This window comes from Vulpes lagopus, chromosome 6 (assembly GCF_018345385.1).
Source record: "Vulpes lagopus strain Blue_001 chromosome 6, ASM1834538v1, whole genome shotgun sequence".
Lineage (NCBI taxonomy): Eukaryota > Metazoa > Chordata > Mammalia > Carnivora > Canidae > Vulpes > Vulpes lagopus.
In genome coordinates, this window is record NC_054829.1 from 109,042,547 (window position 1) to 109,068,191 (window position 25,645).

The window sequence follows — 25,645 nt, forward strand, 5'->3', positions numbered from 1 at the left end:
TTTAAAAGAACTCTTTCAACATCTTCTATTTTCTTGATTTATTGGAGAAGTTTTCATAATTTGATTTAGGTATGCAAATTTATCATAATAAATTGTAGAGGATTTTCATACTGGTTGTTAGTTTGCAATCTTATATTGTAGAAAATCCATTCTGCAGACAGTGTAGAAAACAGCATACATGTTTGACACGCCATTAAAAATGTCTTCGATATATTTGATGGTCATTTCCTTTAACAGTCACTTCCATAACATTTTTAAAAGACCAATTGTCTGCATAAAGAGAAATATTTTTACGTAAGCTATTTTCACATGAAGAAAATGAAAATAAGAAAGAATCTTCTGTTTTGTCCCAATATCCATATTGTTTATACTTTAGGACTAGATAGTATTTGTTTAGAAGTGAGGCATGTTAATGCGAAAGGGTGTACCTTCCATCTTATCCTAATGGTTTATGAAATAGAGCGGAGCTCAGCTGGAACTTTAAGGATGAAAAAGCCCCAGGCTCTCAATTTAAAAAAACCTTCTCTTTTTAGTTGGAGAATGTTTTTCCCTCTGTACATATCACTTTGTTTTTTTTTAAAGATCAGAGGACTTGTCCATTTCTAGGAGTACCCTCTGGCTAGAGATCATGAATTTTGAAAAACCTAGCTCAACTGTCTCAACCTAACTTGACAGCAGTGTAAAAGCAGACCTGCAAAGCCATGGTTGGGGGGTGCTGGTGGGATCTAATTGGACATGAATTGGGACAGTGTGGGGAGAGGGTGTTGCTCATAAGTCAGCTCACTCATTGTACAGCCGCAGGATTTACAGGAAGGGATGAATATACTAAGTATTTGAGCAATAGCAGAGAGAGAAACACAGGGTATAAATACACTGTTAGCTAGAATATAGGGCAGAAACTTTTGTTCACTGATATATTCAAAAACCTAGAATACTTCTGGCATATGAAAGGTACTCAGAAAACACCTGTTAAATACACAAATGATTTAGGTTTTAAAGATACTCTTTTAATTTCAGTTTTGTTTGATGGAAGCTACTTGCACATGTAATGAGGCTGCCAGATTGTGGTACTGACTGAATAAACCACTCTTTCCCTCTCCTTTCTCTATGCTTTCATCTTGTATTAATGCTTAACTATATTTTAATTGCATATACAATTAGAATATTTACTTGAGGTATAACTGCCAAACATCTTACATAAAACTGGTGAATTTATGGTGCTATATATAAATGATGGGGTTGCTTTTTATTTAGCATTTAGGAGAACCCCCCCAAATAATATACTATCCTCAACTACTACAGAAAACTATTCTGAACTCATTTTCTGTAACTCTACAATTTTTTACCTTGATATGATACTTTATTGATGAAAATATAGATTTTTGCTATGGTTATAAAGCAGAAGTAGTAGTTGGTTAATTATTTAAGGGAATAAATAGATTCAGCAGAAGGCACAGATGGATTTGTGTTTGGAAGCTTATTAGCTGAGTTATTTTAAAGTCTCACATCATAATAGAAGGACCCAAATAAAGAAAATGTAATGTGTTGAAAGAGTTGATTAAGAGAGAATATGAGAGAATATGTCTTACAAAGACATATTAACTGGGAGAGTTTGTTTTAAATATCAAAAGTTGCAAGTTCTCGGGAAAGACTATGAATTGTCCTGGGTTTTTTCAAGACATGACATTATAGATGATGAAACATATTTTTTTTTCATTTGTACATTTTTTTTTCAAGTGTACCTATTTGCTTCCATTCCTTCTATAGAGTGGACTCACATCTTTACACCTTGCAGCCCAGGAAGATAAAGTGAATGTTGCTGACATTCTTACTAAGCATGGGGCTGACCAGGATGCTCACACGAAGGTAAAAAGTGAATCACTTTCAATATTGTGACAGGTTCTGACTTGGATGACTCCCAGTAGCCCCCATTCAGGTCATCGCAAGTCCAAGCACCCTTCCTCAAAAGCCCATTCTGCATTATGATTCTCTTTTACTCACAAATCTATCATGGTTCTCCATTTTGGCTTGAATCAAGTCCAAATGGAGATCATGATATCAGGACCCTTTATAAAAGGATTCTAATTTTGCTGACTTAAGCCAACCTCTCTCTCTTATTGCTCTGCCAATCCAGATGACTTGCTCTTTTCTTCCTCTACTGGCTTGCCTCCAGCCCTTGTTCTTGAAATGGCTTTTCCTTCTCTATGCCATTAAAATTTTCAAGCCCACCTAAGCTACATTTTCTTGCATCTCCTCCAGATCTTCCCATTTGTGTCTCTCTCTCTTAGCCTCTATCAGATCAAGTCACACACATGTCTGATTTCCTTTGCTGGTGTTAAGTTTCTTGCACTCTTTGATCAACTTCTGTCCATATTTGTATCCACAGGAAATGTAAATAATCTGCTTAGTAATATTTATACAATGGAATAGAATTTTGACCCTTCATATATTGATATTCTAATCAATACCTATCCTTCTGAGTATTAACCACTAGAGTATATATGTATTTATTTATATATTTATGTATTTATTATAGCTTGGTTACACTCCTTTAATTGTGGCCTGTCACTATGGAAATGTGAAAATGGTCAACTTTCTTCTGAAGCAGGGTGCAAATGTCAACGCAAAAACCAAGGTAAATAAAATACTTGTACTCATTTTCATTTTCCATAAACAAAATGGTTTCAACTATATGGATACTTCACTAGTTCACCATAGCTACAAATGTATTTTTTTTCTTTTCAGTTCTTCTAAGGTGATTTTGAATAAGCAATATAATTTTGTACAATTGTTTAGGACTTTTCATTCTCATAACCTTTGTCAGCCACATACTACTTTTATTGTAGAGCTAAAGTAGCTCATATCCAGTTAACAGTTTACTACAGAATACAATAAAAACCTGCTAGATATGGGCAGCCTGGGTGGCTCAGTGGTTTAGTGCAGCCTTCAGCCCAGGGCGTGATCCTGGAGACCCGGGTTCGAGTCCCATGTTACGCTCCCTGCGTGGAGCCTGCTTCTCCCTCTGCCTGTGTCTCTGCCTCTTGCGCACGCGCTTTCTCTCTCTCTCATGAATAAATAAATAAAATCTTTTAAAAAAAAAAAGAAGTCTGCTAGAAAGAACATTTTGATGTTCTGGCCAATTCTTTATCTTGTTTTAATGCCTTGGACCCTCTTCCAGAAAACCTCCTCCATCCACATGAGGAAATACAGACAGGCACCCTAGACTGTGTGCCTTTCATTATTTTTAAAAATTTATTTATTTAGTTAAGAGAGAGAGAGAGAAGGCATGAGAGGGGAGAGGAAGAAGCAGACTCCCCTCTGAGCAGGGAGCCCCATGCAGGGCTCAATGCCAGGACCCTGGGATCATGCCCCAAGCCAAAGGCAGATGCCCAACTGGCTGAACCACCCACATGCCCCTGTGCCTTTCATTTGTAAAAATATTTTTTAAGACTTTATTTATTTAGAGAGAGGGAGAGAGAGCAAGTGAGAGAGAGAGAGAGCATGCATGTGAATGTGGAGAGGGGTAGAGGGAGAGAGATCTCCAGCAGGCTCCCTCATGAGTCAGAACCTGATGCGGCACTTGATCCCAGAACCTTGAGATCATGACCCAAGCTGAAATCAAGAGTCTGGTACTCAACTGACTGAGCCACCCAAACACCCCTCTCATTTTTAAAAATTTTAAACTAATATTCATTAAGTACATGCTAGGAGTCACATATACATTATATATGACTTTACATATATTAAATCATTTAATCCTTAAATTAACCTCAGAGTCAGAGGCTATTACCATCTATATTTTCCATAGTGAATTTAAATAGCTCATCTAAATTCACAGAGTATTAGTTGGAGGAATTAGACTTCAAACCCTGACTTTCTCGGGTCCAATGCTCTTAACTGTTACAATAAACTGCTCTAACTTCCAAATTGCTATAGGTCATTAACATCAACTCACTATACCTAAAATCTCATCAGTTATCATTCACTCTCCTACCTGACATTTATTCCATGCTATCAAATCCTGTTGCTTCCCTCTTCTGAGGAGTTCTCTGATCTAGTCATCCTTTTCCATGTTTTGAGCCTCTATGATGGGACCTACTGTAATGTAAGTTCCCAGATGACCACCTCATAACTTCCCTATAACTAAACTATTAGTGCTTTACTTTCTCCCAATTATGTATTTTCCTGTTTTACTCATGGTCTCTCCCTCTCCTCAGATGCTCTTTTTACTTATTTAAATCTTATCTATCCTTAAACTACAACCATTATAATGCTTTCTCAAACTACTTGAACATTTTGATTCCTAAGTCCTATGAATAACAGTAATGCTTCCTTTTTAAATGTACCTGTGAAACATATTTTTTATCATGAGTACATACTTCTAAATCTCTTTGTGTTTTTATTGGTGATGCATTATAAAAGATGCAGTATGTTCTAATCACCACCTCTTGACCTCTGAGGAAAGGATCCCTCTGTCTAAATATGGAGGAGATAGCTGAATACAGGATACCCAATGTCATATAACATTTAAATCCATTTTCTTTCACTTAAATAAGGTTTTTAAGCCTGTGATACCTTTCACTCATTTCTCCTAACTCCCCACCCCCTGCCTCTAACAACCTCTATCTGCCTCAATCTGTTTTCTGTATCTAGGAGTTCGGATTTTGTTTTGTTTAGATTCTACACGTAGGTAGGATCATGCAGTATTTGTCTTTCTCTAACTTATCTCATTTAGCATGATAATCTCCAGGTCCATGCATGTTGTCCCAAATGTCAAGATTCCATTCCTTATGGCTGAATAATGTTACAGTGTGTGTGCGTACGTGTGTGTATGCAGTTTTATTTATTTCTTCATTCATTCATCCATTGATGGGCATTTAGGTTGCTGCATATCTTGGCTATTATAAATAATGCTACAATGAACATGAGAGTATATATATCTCTTTGAGTTTTTTTTTTCTTGATAAATACTCAGAAGTGGGATTGCTGGACCATATGGTATTTCTATTTTTAATTTTTTGAAGAGCCTCCATACTGTTTTCCATAGTGGCTGCATCAGTTTTCTTTGCATCCCCACCATTTCCACCAACCCTGTTACATTTGAAATATCACATGGTAATGCTTAGTGAGGCAATGATGTGTAAGTTGTGGGTTAGACGTTGTCAGGGATAATGCAGCACTGACTTGATCCCAAATGTTTTTTCCCAGTGGCAAGAGAAGGGTCCTATTCAGCAAAGTAAGGTTGGATGTAACACCACACTTCAGTGCACTCAAATTGTTTCAAGGGAAAGAGAAATGAATAATATATAGCTATTGTTACTATGCAGGATATAATTTGCAGCTCCAGATTCCTTGGTCCAAAGAAATGTATAATTACATGTTTGTTAATTTTTTTAAGTTTATATATCAGAAATTCTTTTTTTTTAAAGATTTTATTTATTTATTTTATTAGAGACAGAGACACAGGCAGAGGGAGAAGCAGCCTCCACACAGGGAGCCTGACATGGGACTCGATCCTGTGTCTCCAGGATCACACCCTGGGCTGAAGGCGGTGCTAAACCGCTAAGCCTCCATGGGTTCCCCTATGTCAGAAATTCTTAATGGAACTTTGAGTGGGCTCAACTAAACTAGTGTGAGCACACTGAAGAGTTTTCAGAGTCATCATTCAAAATGCTAATAATTAGAAACATAAGAAGTTTTGGAAGTCAGTCTTTTTATATTGTTAAAGCAGAAACAAAATCATGTCTGTACATAAGTATATTTACAAGAGAAGTAAAAATAGTTAATTTTAAAATTATTAACAATACTATTGACGTTCAAGATTCAAAACTTCTAATATGACTCTAGCAAGAATAGCTGTGCCTAGGTTCTGAGCAATCATTGAGTTCTTGTGAAATTGTACTTTGAGATTATTTAAAAGGTCTACTATGAATTTTCAGACATCAGCACCAAACATCATTTTTTGCTGAGTCAGATCACACATAAGCTTATAGGAAAGACATTTTTGTTGGAATCCAGGTCTTCTCCTGAAAGGAATAAATGCAATGAGACTTTGGAGGAACATGAAAACAGTTACCGTATTTTTTTGTTAAATGTGTGATTGTTGAAATAATATTCACAAGACACATATTGTCTAGATAGTATCATTTATCTACCTGGGGTTTGATATGCATTCAAATAGACATTTGATTGAGAGAAACTTTTCAGGTTTTTTTTTTTTTTTTTTAAGTGAACTCTGTAGAGTTTACTTGCCTTTGGAAGTAAACATATCTTCTGATAGGTCTTCTGGGGGGTGGGGCTGATAAATAAATCGAAAGACATTATTTAATAAACACTTTAGAATTTCTTTTCCACAAAGAATGGCATTTTTGGCATAGGATTTGTGTTTCTGCCTCATATCTCATGTAACTATGGTTACTAAAATTGTTTTGTTATGAAAATGTAAGCATATGTATTGCCTTTAGTCCTCAAACATTCATGGTCTGGTGTAAAAATCTAAAGAAGTGAACTTCTTTTATGGGACTGTTTAAAACTAAAAAGAAAGCCTATGAACATTGGCTTGAGGTAAACTTACAAAAGTTTAGAACTTCAGCATATAAAAGGAAATTTTCTTTATAAAATATACTGCAAAGATCATGGAGCTCTTCAATGAGAAAGAAAAAAAGCAAAATAGTGATTGTTAGGGTTTTCACACAACTTAGATAAATCAAGGAAAAGTTTCATGGACAACACATATAATCCTTCAATGGACTTGAAATCTTGGCTATTCCCATTTTGTAAATGAGGAAATGGAGGGTTGGGGGCTGTTTAGGAATATGCTAGAAGTTGGTAGACTGGGTCTAGAGCGCCTAGCAGAATGGGCTTAAGACCATGGATAAGCTGCAACCAAATGTTCATGTAAAAGTTTTTGAGCTGCTCCAGACTTCCCTAACAAATATACTCATGCACCAGAGGCTATAGGTAAAGGTTAAATTAAATCAGGCTGGGGAGATATTTTCCTGGTCATGGTGTCTACTGAGGACTCCGTAAAATGTGAGCTCTTGGGGGCAAGAATGTTACTCTTGGCATTATTACTTTACATAAGCAGAGTGTCTCCTACTTAACACATAGCCTGAGGTTAGTAAATGCTTGCTGAATGAATTAACTTGGCTGATATGGAAGAGGTGAAATAAATTTGGTTGGTAGAATATTTGTAAACACAATGGAGAAGAATTTTCAGGGAAAATGGTATCACTTACTTTATGCTTCTCAAATGTCCACGGATTACCTCATTTGAGAGCAGAGTCCTGCATTGGCAATAAGTTTCTCTGAGTCCCTGTAATTGGCTTCTATTTCCATTGGTGATGCCAATGGAGGGATATATAGCAAACATGGCAGACCTGATGATGTTCCAGACTGATGGACATGCAGACTGATAGACTCTCACACATATAGGGACATCCCCATGGATGGAAAAGCCACAGTGAAAGCATAGAAGGAATCATATAGCTAGCACCTTGTATATATAGACAGGCATCTTTTGTAGACAGAAGTAACAAAAATACATGTTGGTCATGAGGAAGTAGTGACACAAGATAAAAGGGACATATACCCCTAAAAGTGTATGGTATGAATGGGCTATTCAGAACTTAGACCCCAGACAATGGATACAATTTTATCAGGGTGAGACAGCTAGATAATTTAAGCATGATACCCATTGGCTATCATGATCCACACAGGTTATGAACCTAGAATGACTGCAAAATTAGTTACTGAACTGTTATTTTCCATTTAATCATCTCTGAATCGGGAAGAAAACATTTATTCAAACATGTATTCATTCACTCAGTCACTCATGATTTATGAGACACCTGTGTACCAAGCACCCTCATTTTTAGGATGTTAATAAAGATTAAAGACAAATCCAAGGTTTGGTATCTGGAGCCAATAAACGTTAAATTAATGATAGATATTAATGTTTTGTTAATGCTTCCAAGGATTCCAGTGCATTTGATTAATGTCAACAGGCAGCCAACCTGTACCATACCTGCCACCCACTAGAGTTCTAAGCAAGTCTTGCTACCTCAGTAGCAATTCCTCACAAATCATGGATTACAGAGCTTTCATATGTGTGGAAGTTTAGACCAACATGTTAAAAGAATCTCGTTTTTAGGGACGCCTGAGTGGCTCAGCGGTTGAGCATCTGCCTTTGGCTCAGGGTGTGATCCCAGGATCTGGGGACAAGTCCCATAACAGGCTCCTAGTGGGAAGCCTGCTTCTCCCTCTGCCTGTGTCTCTGCCCTTCTCTCTTTCTGGGTCTCTCATGAATAAATAAATAAAATCTTTTTTTAAAAATCTCATTTTTAAAGTCATTTTTAGTTGCAAGTGGTCCAGTCATCATCCAATGAAATCTCCCATTCTCCAAATGTGCTTTTTTGACCAAAGCTGCTCTCTGAAAAGAATGTAAGATTAAATTTACTTCCATTGATTTAGAAAGCCCTAAAGCTGGTGCAAAGGTTATTAGACAAGTCCTGACAAACAAGCAAATTTATTGACAACAATAAATCTGTATGATCATCTGCAGCTTCCCATTAAAAACGTCTTACTTTCTTTTTCCCTAGCGAAGAAATCACATCACTGTGATAACGCTCTTCTGTCATAAATCTCTCAGCATACCCATTTTCAATGCTAATTAGTTGAGATATATTAATAGCTATAGCTCGGAGTTTGTTAGTTTTTCTAGTTCATGAGCTGTTTTAGTTGTTTTTTTTTTTTTCTCTTTGTTTCGCAGACCATAAGGTGAGAGGGAGGGTTTGTTGTTGAGAAATGGGCTGGTGTTGGGGGTGGGGGTGGGGGGGTGGGGAGATACTGAGCTCCAAATAAACAGCATCCTTGACGGGTTTGTTGTAACGTAAGACTAAGCAATTCAGCATGAAGGCTAACCTGGTTTCCCTCCTCCCGCTGCAAACCTGCGCTCGGTCCGTGGCCACCGTCACCCCCAGAACGGCTACACGCCTCTGCACCAGGCCGCGCAGCAGGGCCACACGCACATCATCAACGTCCTGCTGCAGCACGGGGCCAAGCCCAACGCCACCACCGCGGTAAGACCCGCGCCCGCCCCCTCCCCGCCCCGCCCCGCCCCGCCCCGCCCCTCTGGAAAGCCCGGGGTTTCTGGAAAGCCTTTCCAGAAATCAGCGTGACTTCTCCGGGGCCGGGGCGGGGGAGCCGTGGGCCTGACTCGGCCGCCTGTCCCGGGAGAGCGGGGCCCCGCGCCGAGGCTGCTGGAACGTGCTGGGCTCGCAGCTGCTGCTCAGATGTGCGCGCGAGTCCCCCCTCCCCGCCTTGCCGGGCCTTCTTAAGGGAGCCCGGGGGGTGGGGGGGTAGCGAGGCTCTTCGCGAGGTGGAGCCATTGAAATGTAAACTAAGCGGTGCAATTAAACGAACCGGGATCCCCGGGGGCTGGCGCTGCAGCCCGAGTTGCTGGCTAGTGTTACTGTGTTGCACCCTGAGCGCCTGCACAGCTGTAGCTAAACCTGTTACTGAGCTCCCCGCGGTGACATCCCAACCTGCGGCGCATGGCCTGACCTCGGAGGAGGAGCAACAGTACTCGGTACTGGCTGAGAATTTTTGGAGGCATCGTCCTCCGTTCAAGAGGTCCTTTCCCAAGCAGGGTGCAGTATCCGCAGAGACGTCTGACCACCTTAGGGTTAAAGCGTCAAGTGCTTCTTATTAGAAGAGCAGACAGATGCAGCTTGTTGTGTTACCATGGTGACCTGGGCTATAGTCTAAAGAAGTTACAAAGGGAGTCAGATGTAATGGTAAAAACTAGTGATTTTTCCTAAGCTGTGCCTTGTTTTGGACGGAAATGCTGGCTCATGCGGAGCAGCCGGTGAGCTCATTGGCTGGGGCGCAGTCCTCCCTCTCTCTCCTCACTCTTTCTCTCTCTCACTCTCTTTAGAATGGCAACACTGCCTTGGCGATTGCTAAGCGTCTGGGCTACATCTCCGTGGTCGACACCCTGAAGGTTGTGACGGAAGAGGTGACCACCACCACCACGGTGAGTAGAAGGGACTGATGGGCTTTGGTTCCATTGTCTTCGCTCTCAAGCCACATACTTTTTCACTTAGGAAATGTGTTGAGCTTTTGGTTTTGAACTTACTCTGGTGGATAACTTGCTTTTGGTACAACTAGAAGCATGTAGATGCAGATGCACTTACACAACCAACACTGGGGTTTTAGCCGCCTTTAGTGAACACAAATCCATATAAAATGTGAGCGTAACTGTAAAATATTTAGTTCCTTTTTCTCCGACTGCTTTTTTTGGGGGGTGGGGATGGGCGGGTTGCTGCTCTGCACTTTCACTGTAGTTGGGTGTGACACCTACTGCTGGCACAGTGGTAGGACGCTCAGCAAACTTCTGATCTTAGCCTCTGGAAAGACCCTGATCCTCCTGATATTGTGCTGATGACTGGGTCAGATTCATTCCCTTGAGAACAGTTCATCCTTACGTTCTTCTTATTTCTGATTATTATTTTTTGTTGAAAAAGGAAATTGGTTGTACTTAGTAGGTAAACTGTATCTGTATCACAGAGCATATGGTCTAAAATTTTTTATTTGCGCTGGCTTGAATATGTCTGCTGATTCTTTGGGAGGAGCAGTGATCATCAATGGCCTTTGCCAGAGAAACTCTAGGAGAGTGAAGACTATGGGAATAATGAATCCTAAGGCTCTTTCTTATACTGTTCAGTTGAAGCAAAGCTTAAAGGAGGCCTCCTAATGGGGAGACTCACAGCTGAAAGTGGAAGTTCTGTTTCTCTCTGTACTTATTTATTGACTTTTTTCTTAAGCATGAACTCACAGAACAACAGCTCTTTCTCTTTTTAAAATAGAAAAATAGAGTGACAGTAAGATCACTCTAGATGATCTTAGATGTTGTTGTTTAGAGACAATAAGATCACAAATCAACATAAAAAATCTGAATGGGGCTCTAGTAAATGCCTTAAGTTAGAAATGATGCATATAGAGTTTTAGAGCACTTGTTTCTTTTGATAGATATATGGAAAAAGAAAGGAATTTTACTCTTCAGACTGACACCAAGTCTGTGTTGACATTGAGGTAGATGGAATACAGTTGTTCTGATGTGAAATTTTTAATAGGGTGGAGTATGATTAATTAATGAACCATGAGACACAGCCTGAATTTAGATGGGAGATCTTAAAAACTTTGGCTAGTACACCACAATATTTTCTAAAGATTTAAGGTATAGCTTCAATAAATTATATAGGAGGAAAAACAAGTCTTGTTACTACCTGTCACTATACTTCTGAGTTGCTATATATGGCTGAATCTTAATTGTTTTTTCTTACTATATGATTTTTTATACCAGAAAAATCTGCATATTAGGGACCTATACATATGTGTCTTTATTTGGAATCTTTGAAAAAATGTGCATATCACAGATAAGTGAAGCCTGTAGTGGCAAGATTGGCCAAGCACATCTGTTCTTAGAAGTCATGTTTTCTGTAAACTTTATTAGCTTTTCCGTTCTCTGGTTATCATGTGCATACTTTTTTTGTCAAATGACCGCTAGATGGCAGGCGTGTGTCTTTTCTGCTACTTGACCTGCTTTTCTTCCATTCATTTCATTAACTAATTTATTCCTTCAATATATATTGGATATAAAATATGCTGAGCTCTGTGCTGAGTGCTGAAGAATCATCAGTGGTAAAAACATTACCCCCTGCCCCCAGAAGCTGTTTAATGGCAGTGGAGAATGAGACTTCTGTTTTTTAAGAAATTCTTTAACATCAACAAAACTATGTAATTTACATGTTCAGTTTCAAAGAGATTTCAGGCTGGTAAATATGACTTAGAGTGAATGTCTTTAACTATATAGATCTATATTTGGAAAGAGAAGCAATCAGCTTGCTAAATACCATGACTAAACGAGTTCAGATACCTTTCAGAAATTAGAGATAATGTTGTACCTCTGCGACATCTAGCTTTAGTGGAACACAAAAACCACTTTTAGAGCTCCCTGTGAGCTTTTCTTCTGTTCTGGTAACTATTATTCTCTACCCTGCCCAACCGAGCATTTCCCCAATAAAAACCACTATACTTAGAAACCAAGTTTCTAGGTAAGGAGTCAACAAATGAATATAAAACATAATGGCATGTTTGCTTTTAGTTGGATAAGAAGTCATTGTCCGCACTAACTAAACGAGTACCTCCTTTGTCTAAATGGGTAATTGTATTGGTGCCATGTTTTGATGCTGCCAAATTTTTACTTTCTGCCTCTCTTAGAATTGTGACTTTTATTGTTTGGTGAAATTGAATTTGGGGTTAAGGATTGAAAATATGAATTTATTACTGTCCATTATGTGAACCTTCTTACTTTCTCTCTCTGGGAAGAGATTTTTATTCATACTTTTTTTCACATAATGATGTTATTAATGGTATTAAAATGAATATTTAGTGATTACAAATGTGGCAGGCATTGAGAGTAGATCTAGGATTCAAATTTAGTTTGTCACATTCTAAAGTCCTGTTCTTAACCACTCTAATGTAACTGATCTTGGCTTTACAAAAAGTGGCTTAATATGAATTTTGTGAAAGAGGTATTTTCACCTAGTTTTCTATTAAAAACAACCTACTTAAATAGTGCTTTTTGTTGATTTTCATGGAGGCATCATATGCAATATTATTTTCTAAAGAGAATTTGGAACTGCTCACTGGTGATAGGTCAGTATAGCACACTAGACAATTTAATAATTATGTAAAATTAATAAAATTAAATTCAGTTTAATGTTATTACCATTTAAGTGTAATAGTTAAATTACAGTTAACTAACGTACAAATTTCACATCATTGGATTCATATGCTGTGACATTTGAGCAGTCGTGAGAGTTCTCTTCCATCAAAGAAAGTTTCCTATGCTGATTCTCCTTCCAAAGTTCTTTACCCCAAAGTATGAATAAAGTCATTGTGTAGAGAGAAGAGTATGGCAGCAGTCTGTAAAGGAGAAGCCACTGCCTCAGAAATTTTTGAGACGTTTTGGAGTTGTGGTTTGTTTCCTTAACCTTTGCTTTTCTAACTTTACTTTGGGGAACCCAGCAGGGGTATGAGGCAGCTCAGCATTCTCCCAGGATTATAATCATTGCGTGTGTGCTGGAATGAACATCAGAGTGCCGGGGACACATTTCTGGCAGCAGAAGCCAACAAGCTCAATCCCCTAAGGCAGTTTGGAAGACTGAGATATGACTCATCCCTCTACTTATTGATAAACTGTCATCGATTATTTGCATAATTTTAAAATGATCATGTTTTAAGTTGCTTATAATCATTGCTAAGCAGACCAAAACTTCCTAAAACAAAAATTACATCATAAATGGCTAAGTTAACTATTAAAATAAAAATAACATTATATTATCATTTAAATAATGGGGACATTTTTGACAATTAAGAAAATGTAAATTTTGGGCAGCCCGGGTGGCTCAGCGGTTTAGCGCCTGCCTTCAGCCTGGGACGTGATCCTGGTGTCCCAGGATCAAGTCCTATGTCAGGCTCCCTGCATGGAGCCTGCTTCTCCCTCTGCCTGTGTCTCTGCCTCTCTCTGTGTCTCTCATGAATAAATAAATAAAATCTTTAAAAAAAAAGTAAATATTCAAAGTCCTAAATTTTATCTGATGCTGTCAGTTAAAATGGGAATCATAGAAGTAGCAATGCAATAAATACATGTAGTCATTTGACACCTTTTGAGGTAGAGTCAAGATCTTTCCTTTGAATGTAGACCCCATTGATTAGAAGGAGGCTAAATGATCATCCTTACACAAAGAACATCACTATTACATACTATATCCTATGATATTTATATCTTGATAGTATTCATCCTGTGTATGTATGTATATATATATATGCATATATATGTATTTTAAAAGATTGATTCATTATTTTGTTATTCATTATTCATTATTTTGGGGGTGGGGGACAGAAGGAGAGGGAGAAAGAAAGAATCTCAAGTAGACTCCCCACTGAGCATGGAGCCTGACACAAAGCTGGATCTCATGACCCTGATTTCATGACTGGATCTGAAATCAAGAGTTGGACACACTCAACCAACTGAGCCACCCTGGTGCCCAGTACTCATCCTGTATATTATGTTAAAGTGACATTATTCTGAATGCAGAGCCTTTTGAAATTTTTGACATACTTTTTTTTTCTAATCTGCTTTAATTGTCTCAACCACACCTAATTGAGTAGCAGTTATTTTTGGTGACTCGTCTTTGTTGAGATTTCCAAACTATTTACATTTGTTATCGTGGAAAATATTATTTACATACTATTTAAGTTACTACAGACATTCTGTTAGCATACACATTTGGTATAAATAGGTTGGGGACAAAACCAAATTAAGCCTGTCACCCCACTGATGGGAGCCATTGCATGTGGGCATTAGAAGGTGGCATACTCGCCAAGATCACTCATAATGCTGTTGTGATTTGGTGAGTATGTGATACAAAGAAAATGGTTGACAAGGGGAGTAGGCTAAGTGGAGGTCAGTTAAATACACTTTTTCTTTTGCATAAAACAAACCAGATGTTATCTGTTTACAAAACAGCATGTTAAGTGCTCATGCTTTATTTTTTACATCTTTCCTACATTATGAAATACTAAAAACTCATTATTAAGCCTTCCATCTATCATATCCTATTTTTATTGCTGTATTATCTGATTTAATTATATACTATTAAATTTGTGCATAGTACACTACCCATTTTAACTTTAAAGTGGTTTCTAATCTTAACTATAGAATCTTAGATTCTATAGCAGATGGAGTTGCCCATGATCATTTAATTATATGTTTGTTTTCTGTGTATTATTCATATGCATTTGTATAAAACCATATTTATATTTTAATAATCAAGTTTTCAAAAGACACTCCATTTTAAAGGAAAATATGTATTCATTTCTTATAACATTATTCATAAGTAGGAAGACTTATTTATCATCCATTCAACAAATATTTATTGATGGCCTTCTAAAGGTCAAGCACTATATCATGAACTAATACATACTATACTTACTGCATTGCATATAGGGGGCATTTTTACTACCTATACAGGAAAAAAAAAATCTGTGATTTGTGTGATCATTGTGTTACTCTTTCCGTTGCTACATATATTTGCTGGTAATAACTTTGATAGTATTCAATGACCGAACTAAAGCAATGGTATTTCTACTCTTAAAAATTCCACTCTACTCTTAGATATTCAGAAAATATAGTCCTACTATCAGTGTCTGAAAATGTAAACTAAGTACATCAGGCAATATAATCTAATCATTTTAAAAACATTTCCATCACTTATTTTCAAATAGAGAAGCATCCTCTTGTGGAATGTTTCCTATGAAGGGCAAATCCTCTAGAACACCTCCGTAAAATAAACATTCCTGGTGTAGTCTAGTACAGTAGATATTCCTTCACATTTTTGAATCATTTATTTACACTGAGAATCTTAAATTTTTTTTATAAATTTATTTTTTATTGGTGTTAAATTTGCCAACATATAGAATAACACCCAGTGCTCATCCCGTCAAGTGCCTGCCTCAGTGCCTGTCTCCCAGTCACCCCCACCCCCTGCCCACCTCCCCTTCCACCCCCCCTAGTTCGTTTCCCAGAGTTAGGAGTCTTTCATGTTCTGTCTCCCTTTGAGAATCTTAATTTTAAAAATCTTAATAAAATTAAAAAATTAAACAATAAAACAAAATAAAAAGCTTAAAAATAATAAAAATATTTTTTAAATGCTTCTTAATAAAAGCTTAATAGGTTATTCATAGTTTAATAGGATGTCACTGTCTCTTTCCTATATTTTAAGTGAAAATCACTTTCTGCAATTTATATACTTTTCCAAATGGGTTGCAATTTAAATTGTATCGTACATCCATCTGAGCAACTTTCTCATAGCTGGGCCCTCAGGGATTCTGATTCAATTGTTCTGTGATAGGATCCAAGTGATGGTATTTAAAATTTTTCTCTAATAATTTTAATATGAAGCTAGAGTTGATAGAGTTGACACAGATAATGAATATAGGCTTTAATTTATCCATGTTAAACTTATAAATTAAGGGGCACCTGGATTGTGCAGTAGGTTAAGCATCTGACTTGGTTTTGGCTCAGGCCATGATCTGAGATTGAGCCCCACATCTGGCTCCATGATCAATGCATGTAGAGTCTGCTTTAGATTCTCTCTTCCTCTGCTCCTCCCACTCATGCTCTCTCAAATAAATAGATAAATCTTTAAAATTAAAATGATTAAATGATAATAATCATTTATAATAGTCTTCTTAAGTTTGTTCGTTTAACCAATATTTATTGACCAGCTATTATTGTCCAGAACTTTGAATGGATGCTTTTGTCATTACCAAAGTTTAGTTTGTTTTCAGTGAATAAGACACTATGGAATTATTTAAACATCATAAACAACATGCAGGAAAGCTGAATTCAATCCTTTAATCTTCAACTGTGCCTTCATCAGGGTAACATGAGACTTTTCTTACTTTGTCCCCATTCTTCAACTGTTTTATCACTTAAAATCTATTTAGTTGTAATATGGATTTTAAATATATTTTGCCTAATTTTGTATCATTGATTTATTCAATATATATTTGAGAAGCACCTGCTATGTTTCAGGTTCTGTGGAAACATACTCTCTAATGACTCACACTCTTATGTGGGCACATACAGTTGTGTATGATGTGATATATGTGATATATATATGTATGTTGTAGCAGTATACAACACCAGATAATCACAGTTAAACAATTCATCAGGAAGGATTAGGGAATGTTTCTCCCAGGAAATAATATGTAATATGAGCCAAGAAAAGAGAGAAGAATATTTCTGGTCAAGGAAAGAATATATGGAAAAACTTAAGAGGTATTAGGGAACATAGCCTGTGAATATGGCTGGAGCATGAAGTGAGAAGAGGCCTCCCTCCTTCTCCTTACTATATCACCTGGGTCTTCTGAGCTACTTTGTTTTGCTTTCTTTTCTGAGGAAATGGGGAACCACTGAAAGGGCATATAGTATCACATTATGATTTAATCAGTCCCTCTTGACACACAGGTATTATACATGTATATATGAATATATTTTCAAATTAGTTGAATTTCCTTGTAAATATATTTGAGGTTCTCTACTGCTTTTGGAAAGAAAATAATTGGTGATAGGGTCATTGTAGCCATTCAAAAAAGTCTGTAATATCTACGTTGCAAAGCTTAAAAACCTAAGACACCCTGTTTATTACTGTATTTTATTGACTTTAGTTGAAGATTTGATTTTCAGAGATTAGATTTTTAGAGTTCCCATAACAATGCCAATCAGTGCACTTATTGCATTTTCAGTGTAGAAACTAGAGATATGAATTTGAGACTTGACCATAGATTATATTTAAAGTAGTGAGATTTGAATTTTTTTTTTAAATCACTGTGGTATCCTTGGTGTCTGAAAACAATGTTTGGCATGTGGTAGGCACTCATAATTTTTCTTGAGTACCTAAATGACTAAAAAGTTCAGAGGTTCTTCAGTTTTAAGATGAATTTAATATTGAATTACAATTATAATAATGATGTTATACTAGCTGGTATTTATTGAGTGCTAACATATTCTAAGCACTTTTCTTAGAGTTCTTATATATATTATTTCATTTAATCTTCCTAACAATTTTATGAAGTACTAGTATTATTCCTGTTTTACAGATGAGAAAATTGAGATACAGAGAAATAAGGGAACTTGTTAAGCCTCTTAGCTTAAAAATGACAAAGTTAGAATTAGAACCTAGGCAGCCGGTCTCCAGAACTTGGTCTCTTAACATTGCGTCACATATCAGAAATGGAAGGCAGTGGACTTGGCAGCTCTGGAGTGCCTTTGCAGAAGATGAATAAGCAACAAACCAGAATTGTAGACCAATGAAATACCATAAGGATAATTGACTCTATTGTTGATCCTCTGATCCCAGAAGGGATGCATCACATTTTTTGCCCAAATAGTTTGTCTTTCACATTGTTTACAAGTTCTTTTCCAATGGCTTTGTTTTTAATAAATTGCATATGTTCATTGCTTCTTTTTCAAGCTTTTCTAGACATTACTTTGTTCATTTTAGGGAAGCCCTGAAAACATTAATCTGCTTTCCCAATATGACTAATTATTAATGCCATTGTTAAAGAATTTACTTTTCAAACAGGAACTTAAAATAATGAACTTCTCATATGACTTCACTGAAGTCAATGATCATTTATCTTCAGACAGAACAAATGACTTTTCCTGAAAGAGAATAAGCTTCCAGAGCATACATGTGGAAAGATGAAATGCTCAGGGACTGATGGCTTGTTGATGCTGTCCATGTGACCTCCTCTGTGATTCTTTTGCTCTTTTGTTTGATTTTAACATGTGTATTGATGATATTTTTCTTTCCAGACTATCACTGAAAAACACAAGCTAAATGTTCCTGAGACGATGACTGAGGTTCTTGATGTTTCTGATGAAGAAGGTAAGACTTATTCAGTCTCCTATGACACCTGTCATTGTCTTACACAAAGACAAGCTAGCAGTCCTTTTTTCTCAGGGACTAATGAACTGGTACATTTAAAGTCACTTTTTTTTTTTGCCTTTGTTTCAAAACATCTACCTTTGTCATTTGGGGAAAAGAGGACAGTGATTAGTCTCTTTTCAGTGGGTATTATCTTTAATGCCTTACTAAATAGCAGAACTGGAAAAGGAGAAAGACACTGGAAATTGACCATCTGTCAAAAAAAATCTGGATAATACCATAATTATTAATATATGTTTTAATTATGTTAAAATACACTTTTTATTAAAATACCTTAAAGTGAAAGACTTTGAAGTGTACTCTCTCAGTGGTATATCAAGAAATTTCTGTTTCTCATTGGGCCAGATCAACAGAATACATTTTAAGTCTAGGAAAGGAGGTTTAAATAAGGTTAATAGCAAGTCAGTAAGTCATACTAATTCAACATAAAGATTTGATTTTTTTGAGTCCTAAAATATGCTCTGTATAGTTTTAGGATTTGATAAAAATAATCTTAAGACAGTGGATGTCAAAGTTTGAGAAGCCTGTGCTCTAAAAGAAGTACAAGGGACTGCCTGGGGTGTGGATGGGGCATGGTGCTTCAGGTCTGTCCCTCCACAAGAGTTTCTGGCTTCCTTCCTACTTCAATTTGAGCAGTTGACCTTTCTTGAGCGAAAAAAATCTGCCAAAAACACATGAATGCAGCAAATGAAGTGTTAACCAAATTTCAGTAGTACAGCTTTTGATCAAATATATATGTTTGAAAAAATACTGCCATAAAAAATAGTACTAGTTAAAACTTGCCACACCAGTTAAAACTTGCTTCCACACTGGAGAAAGTCCCACCACTCCACTGCAGGCAAAGAGAAACTCTGCAGAAGACTAATCTGAGGGAAGGAGAAGCCAAAACCCAACATCAGAATGCACACATCATACACCAAAGACACTTCCTGAAGCACCACGCCCTGGACAATATAGGACCTCTTCTATAGCATTACTGTCAGGAGCAGGAAACATAACAGGCTTTCCAGATACACAGAAGATGACAGAGATCTAGACAAAGTGCCAGGATGGAGGGACTCATCTCAAAAGAAAGAATAAGAAGAGGTACATGGCCAGGAGTCTAATCAAAACAGATTTAAGTAATACACTTGAACCAGAATTTAAAACAACAGTAATTAGGATGCTAGCTGGACTTGAGAAAAGCGTAGAAGACACTAAGGAGTCCTTTACTGCAGAGACAAAAGAACTAAAAACTAGTCAGGCTGAAAAGAATTAGTACTGTTCTCAATAATAATTGCTTCTACTGAGAAATAGAGTAGATTTTTAGGTTCTTCAAGATATAATCAGAAGGTAAAATTTTACATTGAGGAGTCATTTTGGAGCCAGTTTGTTCACTGACTGGTAGTAGGCACTGGGTTATCTCAGCTCTTGCAAGAACTTATGACAAGAACGAGCACATATTTGGTTGGTATGTTATTATAAGTAAATTAATAATTGCCAAAGCTAGTATTTCCAAGTATTATTATAATTTTGTGTTCCATCCTAATACTTGCCAGCTAATTTTCAGCATTCGTATATGCACATCATATTTTGTTTTGTGGGATCATCTTTCTTAACAGCTTTTAAACAGTTTGGTGACTTTATTGATGGGGAAGTGCTTAGTGATTCAGGTACCTTTAGAGGAAGTTATTGGAGTGAAAGCTTTGCTTTTAATTTTTCTTAACTAGATAAAAGCAACTTGCTTTGTATTTAAATCTGGGTGTCTAATACTAATCTGTTTCTTTTAAAATAGCATGCGTACTATGGTTGGAGTTGTATATGTGTGCATGTCAGTGTGTAGATTTCATTAACTTGGATGCTTAAAGCTATAAATTGCTTAATCTATTAATGATTTTGCCACTCTTGTTGAGACCTATTAGTATAATTAAATTATCTAATGAGCATCATAAATATTTGACCAAAACTAATCTCTCTTTTTAGAATACAAATTCAGAGAAAAAAATAATTCTTTGTATAAGCTGACATTTAACTAGCATGAACCTGTTAAAACTAAGTTAGACTGCTTGACTGAATATACTTCAGATCATTCTGGGCTGAAGATATGTTTTAGATGTGGTTAAAAAATGTGAAATTGATAGTTACAGTGCAATTTTCGTAAGTAGGTAGGAATAAAAATAAAAACCTTTAAAAATTATTTAGGAGGAGCTTCGGCATATAGGGAAAAAGGAATAATATAAAATATTCTATTTACCAGGAGGTTTCCAAAGTACATGTGGTACCACTTTAAGCAAACCTATTACATGAAAATCTAAATTTATAAGTCAAATAGAGTGATTAATTAAATTTTTTTTTAAATTTCTTAACTGTTAAATAATTCCAATATCAATGGATTCAAAGTATTGACTGGCTTTAAAGAAATTCCACTTATATGAAATAGCTTTTTGGACCTGCTCACTGTATAATATAAGATCTAGCTATAATACCCTGTATTCTTTTATTAAAAATGTTATAGATTAAGAGTTTTTAGTGATAAAAGATCTTGCTTTGAGAGAAATACTGGCTAATGACCAAGAATATGGTCATTATGGTGAGAAAACAAGCTTTCCTTCTTTTAGACATAGCCAAAAACTTAGTAACACTTTTTTCCCCAGAAAGAAATTCAAGTTGAATAATTTTTATGTATAGGATATATTTGAATATTGTGAAATAACTTTTAGTACAAAGAATTAGTATAAAGAAATTTGGCGGTTGATGTTGCCAACCGTTTAATGTTTTATATGCTTAAAATGTTTTCATGGAATTTATCATTCGTAAGGACAAAATACAGCCATATATTTTTTAAGATATTAGCCAATTCTTGCTTTCTTTTTTTAACAACTCTTCTGTTTTGATACTTGTGTGTATATCAATACTCAAAGGAATATTCTTTTTTTTTTTTAAAGACTTTATTTATTCATGAGAGACACAGAGAGAGGCAGAGACATAGGCAGAGGGAAGAGCAGGCTCCCTGTGAGGAACCTGATGCGGGACTTGATCCCAGGACCCTGGGATTATGACCTGAGCCAAAGGCAGATGCTCAACCACTGATCCACCCAGGTGCTCTGTCATCCACTTTTCATATCTGCCTTGGGAGATAGAGAAGGAGAGATCTAGCACAGTTCCATAGAATTGCTGAAACTGAGGATTAATAGGAGGTGACACAGGTTTTAGAGAGTGGAGAAAGAACAGTATGGAAGGTCCTGAGATAGGAAAGCGCCAGAGAGAGACAGAGAAGGGCAAAATAATCCACTCATTCGGTTTGGCTCATGCATTAAAACATATTTGGCTTTGCTGTGAATGTTTAAATTCTTTACAGAAAAGTCCGGGAAATTAGGACATATTAAAATTTTTGATTAATGATTGAAACAATTAAATCTGATTTTTATAAAGATTAAACCAGCAGTTATAGATATACTAAAGAAGTGTATTAGGAAGAAATTGGAAGGAAGCAGATATCTGACCGAAGAGAAAACACTTATTAAATATTTCCAATGCTAAGTGCATTGTCTCATTTAATCCCCATAGCATCCGCATGAGATAGGCTATGATTTCCCCCTTATTTTTTTTCAGGTAAGGAAAGGCTCACCTGAACAGAAGGATGCTAAGACTTAAACACATGAAGTAGTTTGCTCAACAGCACACAGTCATTAAGTGGTGAATGGGGAATGTAAACGCAGTATGAAAGCTGTTATAATAGCTCAGTCATATTATAAATAAGTCCTGATGGAGCAACATGGCAGAGAAATGGAAGGAAATGGTGGAAATGGGAATTCAGTCTGAGAGTATTGTATTGTCCAGATGGAACACAGCTGTAAATGTAATCATCTGCATCTTCATAGGATCATGAGCTGATCCCTACCTTTGCTGACTCAGCGCCATAGCACTAAGTTATATGGGGGACTCAGGGGTGATAACACTTAGGTAACTAAAATACCTGTAGAAATGTGACCCATGTGTCCCATATACTCAAAGATTTGTGCATGGATGGTTTGTACGAACTTCACTAGTTCTGTGGAATGATGTGTACTACTACTAATTGAGAGAATGGCTGTGTGTTATGATGAAGTATAGGGGAAACATCTATTACTCCTTTTGACACACTTCTGCGAACACTTGACAGTGGAGCTCCTCACTTCCACCTCGCATTACATGACAGATTCTGCATCCAATTAGTCCTTTCACTTTTTCATATGTAAGAGTAGAGTTAGTCTTCCCAAACCCTAACAAGTTTGCTTTTTTTTTTTTTTTTTCCTGGAAATAATTTAGGCTTATATCCAAACCACACAATGCTCGTTTTTGGTAAACCAGTTCATAGAATTGATTTTAGAATTTTTTTCTTCCGGAAATAAACAAGGGGGACCCCAACTTATTAGACTCATAAAAATACTCCTATGGAAAGATTGACCAATTACACAAGAGGAGGGAAATAGCAGGAACAAGTAAGTCCTACAAGGCTTATAATAAAATGTCTAACCTTGGTTTTATCATTGTTTAGACACTAACTTCTTCCTGGACTTTTTGCCATTGCTCACCATCATGCACTTTTACTTTGCCAGGTTATTTCATGTAGTACTCTCTAAATAAGTAATATGTATTACTCTTTCATTCATACTGTTTTTATTGTCCACCATGACCCCTTACACATGAACCTCTCACCTGAAGTAGCCTCAACCTCTGCCCATTAAAAACAAATCCAAACAAATGATCAGCTCCAATTCCTTCTTCAGCGATTCCTTCTCCAGCTTCACTGGAATTTCCTAGGAATGTCACGAGGAATTATCACAAACTTGGTGGCTAAAATTTATTCTCTCACAGTTCTGGGAGTGAGAAGTGTATAGCGGGTCCATGCTAGCATCTCACAGCTCTAGAGAAGAGTCTCTTTTGTCTCTTACAGCTTCCAGTGGCTGTCAACAATTTTGGTGTTTGTTCCTTGGCTTGTAGACACATCACTCTAATCTCTGCTTTCATGTAGCATTTTCCATATCTCTAAGGGCACTCACATTAGATTTATCCAATATGATCTCATCTAAGTCCTTAACTTATTTACATCTGTAAAGGCCCTATATTCAAATAAGTTCACATCCTTAGGTTCCAAATGGAAGTGAAATTTTGGGGCGACACCACTGAACCCACCACACCATCCTAACATGATCTCTCTCTCCTCTGACCTTTTTGGTTCTTAAAGTTGACCAACATCATGCATTTTGTGTTTGACTATAGTGTCATCTGTACATTGCTGTTATTATTACATCTTGCTTTGTGAGGGAACAATTTGAAGAAGAAAATATATGTAGGGGCAGGCCAGGGACTCCTTTAACAAACATTTTGAAAATTATACGGGATGCCTGGGTGGCTCAGGGGTCGAGCATCTGTCTGCCTTTGGCTCAGGGTGTGATCCCAGGGTCCGGGATTGAGTCCCACATTGAGCTCTTGCAGAGGGCCTACTTCTCCCTCTGCCTGTGTCTCTGCCCCCCTCTCTCTCTCATGAATAAATAAATAATATCTTAAAAAAAGCTTATGTTTTCCTTGGTGTTATCAGATTTATGAATATTTAAAAACAGTACAATTATATTTCTTTATAACATTAAAACTATTTTTTGTGTAAATGAAATTGAGCTCATATTTCATTAATGTGTTATTCTTTCACTATTTTGTATTAATAAAAACAATAGCTAATACTTATTCTGGCACTTTATTATATATTCTTATATGTTATTTAATTCATACAACTATTATATGAGATAGATTATTAATATCATTTCTATTTACTAGTTGTGGAAACAGGCTCTGAAAGATTAATAGGCCAGTATTAATCCAATAGGATTAGAATTTGAATCCAGGTCTACTCAACTTTTAATTAATACTCTGTGTAGCCTAACTCATTGTGCTAAAACTCAATAAAAATCTAATGGTGTCACTCAAGGAGCCACGAAAATATTTTCAGTGGTGAGACTTATGACTGTCTGTCAAATGTTAAATGCATTGGTTTTGAGACTAAAATCTTATGGTGAATAGATTACATCTCCATTTACTGGAAGGTCTTTTTTTTTTCATTTAGTCTTTCATGAGCTTTAAGTAATTTAGAGAGCCAATAATCCTTTGATATATACCTGAGATCTTACGATCGTATATATAGTCAGACAATGAAATATCAGACATATCATTAGAATTCTTTAATGCTGTATGTTTATAAATTAGTGTTGATTTTGAACAATTATTTGAAACAAATGAGAATTAAATAAATAAAATTTAACTTCGTTATAGGAATGAAGTACCTTCCTTCAAGCTTTCCTTTACATAGATCATAAGACTTAAGTAATATCTTAAAGAGTCATCAAAAATAGCTTCTCTCAGCTGTATTATTTTTTTCTCCATTTCAGCATATTAATGGTATATAAAGCCTTTCTGTGAATGAGGTATTATTTATTGAGTTACCTGAAAAAGATATTTTTGAAAGCATCCTATTTCTGTTCACAGGCAGGGAATGAACCCTACCATTTGGTCTTCTAAATATGAGCTACTACACCTACTTATCTTTCTGCCACTACTTAATTACTTAGTTACTTTTTTCCCTGTAGTTCACCTTTGGGAAGCCACCTAGTTTCCAACAAAATATCCTTTTTATGTTCCATAATGTTTTTAAAATTAAAGTCCAGGTTGTTTATTAAAATGTCACAATCTCCTCCTTTCATTCTAGTGCTCTTTCCCCGATGTGTATATCTTGTTAATCTTATAAATCACATCCCTCCACATACTGTCTCACATGTTTGTTTTAGAGCAGTAGATATTTCTTAGTATATTACCAATGTCCTGAAGAGACTGTTAATGCCGGACATTATGTACACAATTAGTGGAACTGTGTCTAGAAGTTAAGTAGTCCACATGGTGGAAAAAGCTAAATAATACAAGCTAAAAACCAGTGATAGTGATAAAGAAACGAGTAACAAAAATGGACTGATATTAAGAGAATTACAATTCTCTTAATTCTTCTTGGTAAGCAATAGGAAAATGTGTCAAATATCATTTCTCTAAGTTTTAGC

At 36.4% G+C, this 25,645-nt stretch overlaps 1 protein-coding gene across 50 annotated transcripts in view; it reads left to right on the plus strand.

Moving 5' to 3' along the window:
* Nucleotides 1–25,645, plus strand: part of ANK2 (ankyrin 2) — a 259,972-nt gene that overhangs the window by 166,360 nt on the left and 67,967 nt on the right. For 32 of the 50 annotated variants that reach the window (XM_041759879.1, XM_041759904.1, XM_041759901.1 and 29 more), the window contains 5 exons: nucleotides 1,768–1,866; nucleotides 2,537–2,635; nucleotides 8,982–9,080; nucleotides 9,938–10,036; nucleotides 18,452–18,524. In XM_041759879.1, the coding sequence (XP_041615813.1) occupies nucleotides 1,768–1,866; nucleotides 2,537–2,635; nucleotides 8,982–9,080; nucleotides 9,938–10,036; nucleotides 18,452–18,524 (469 nt within the window). Of the gene's footprint in view, nucleotides 1–1,767; nucleotides 1,867–2,536; nucleotides 2,636–8,981; nucleotides 9,081–9,937; nucleotides 10,037–18,451; nucleotides 18,525–20,185; nucleotides 20,237–25,645 lie in introns of all 50 variants that reach the window. The other 18 variants (XM_041759873.1, XM_041759892.1, XM_041759891.1 and 15 more) reach the window with 1 other exon arrangement.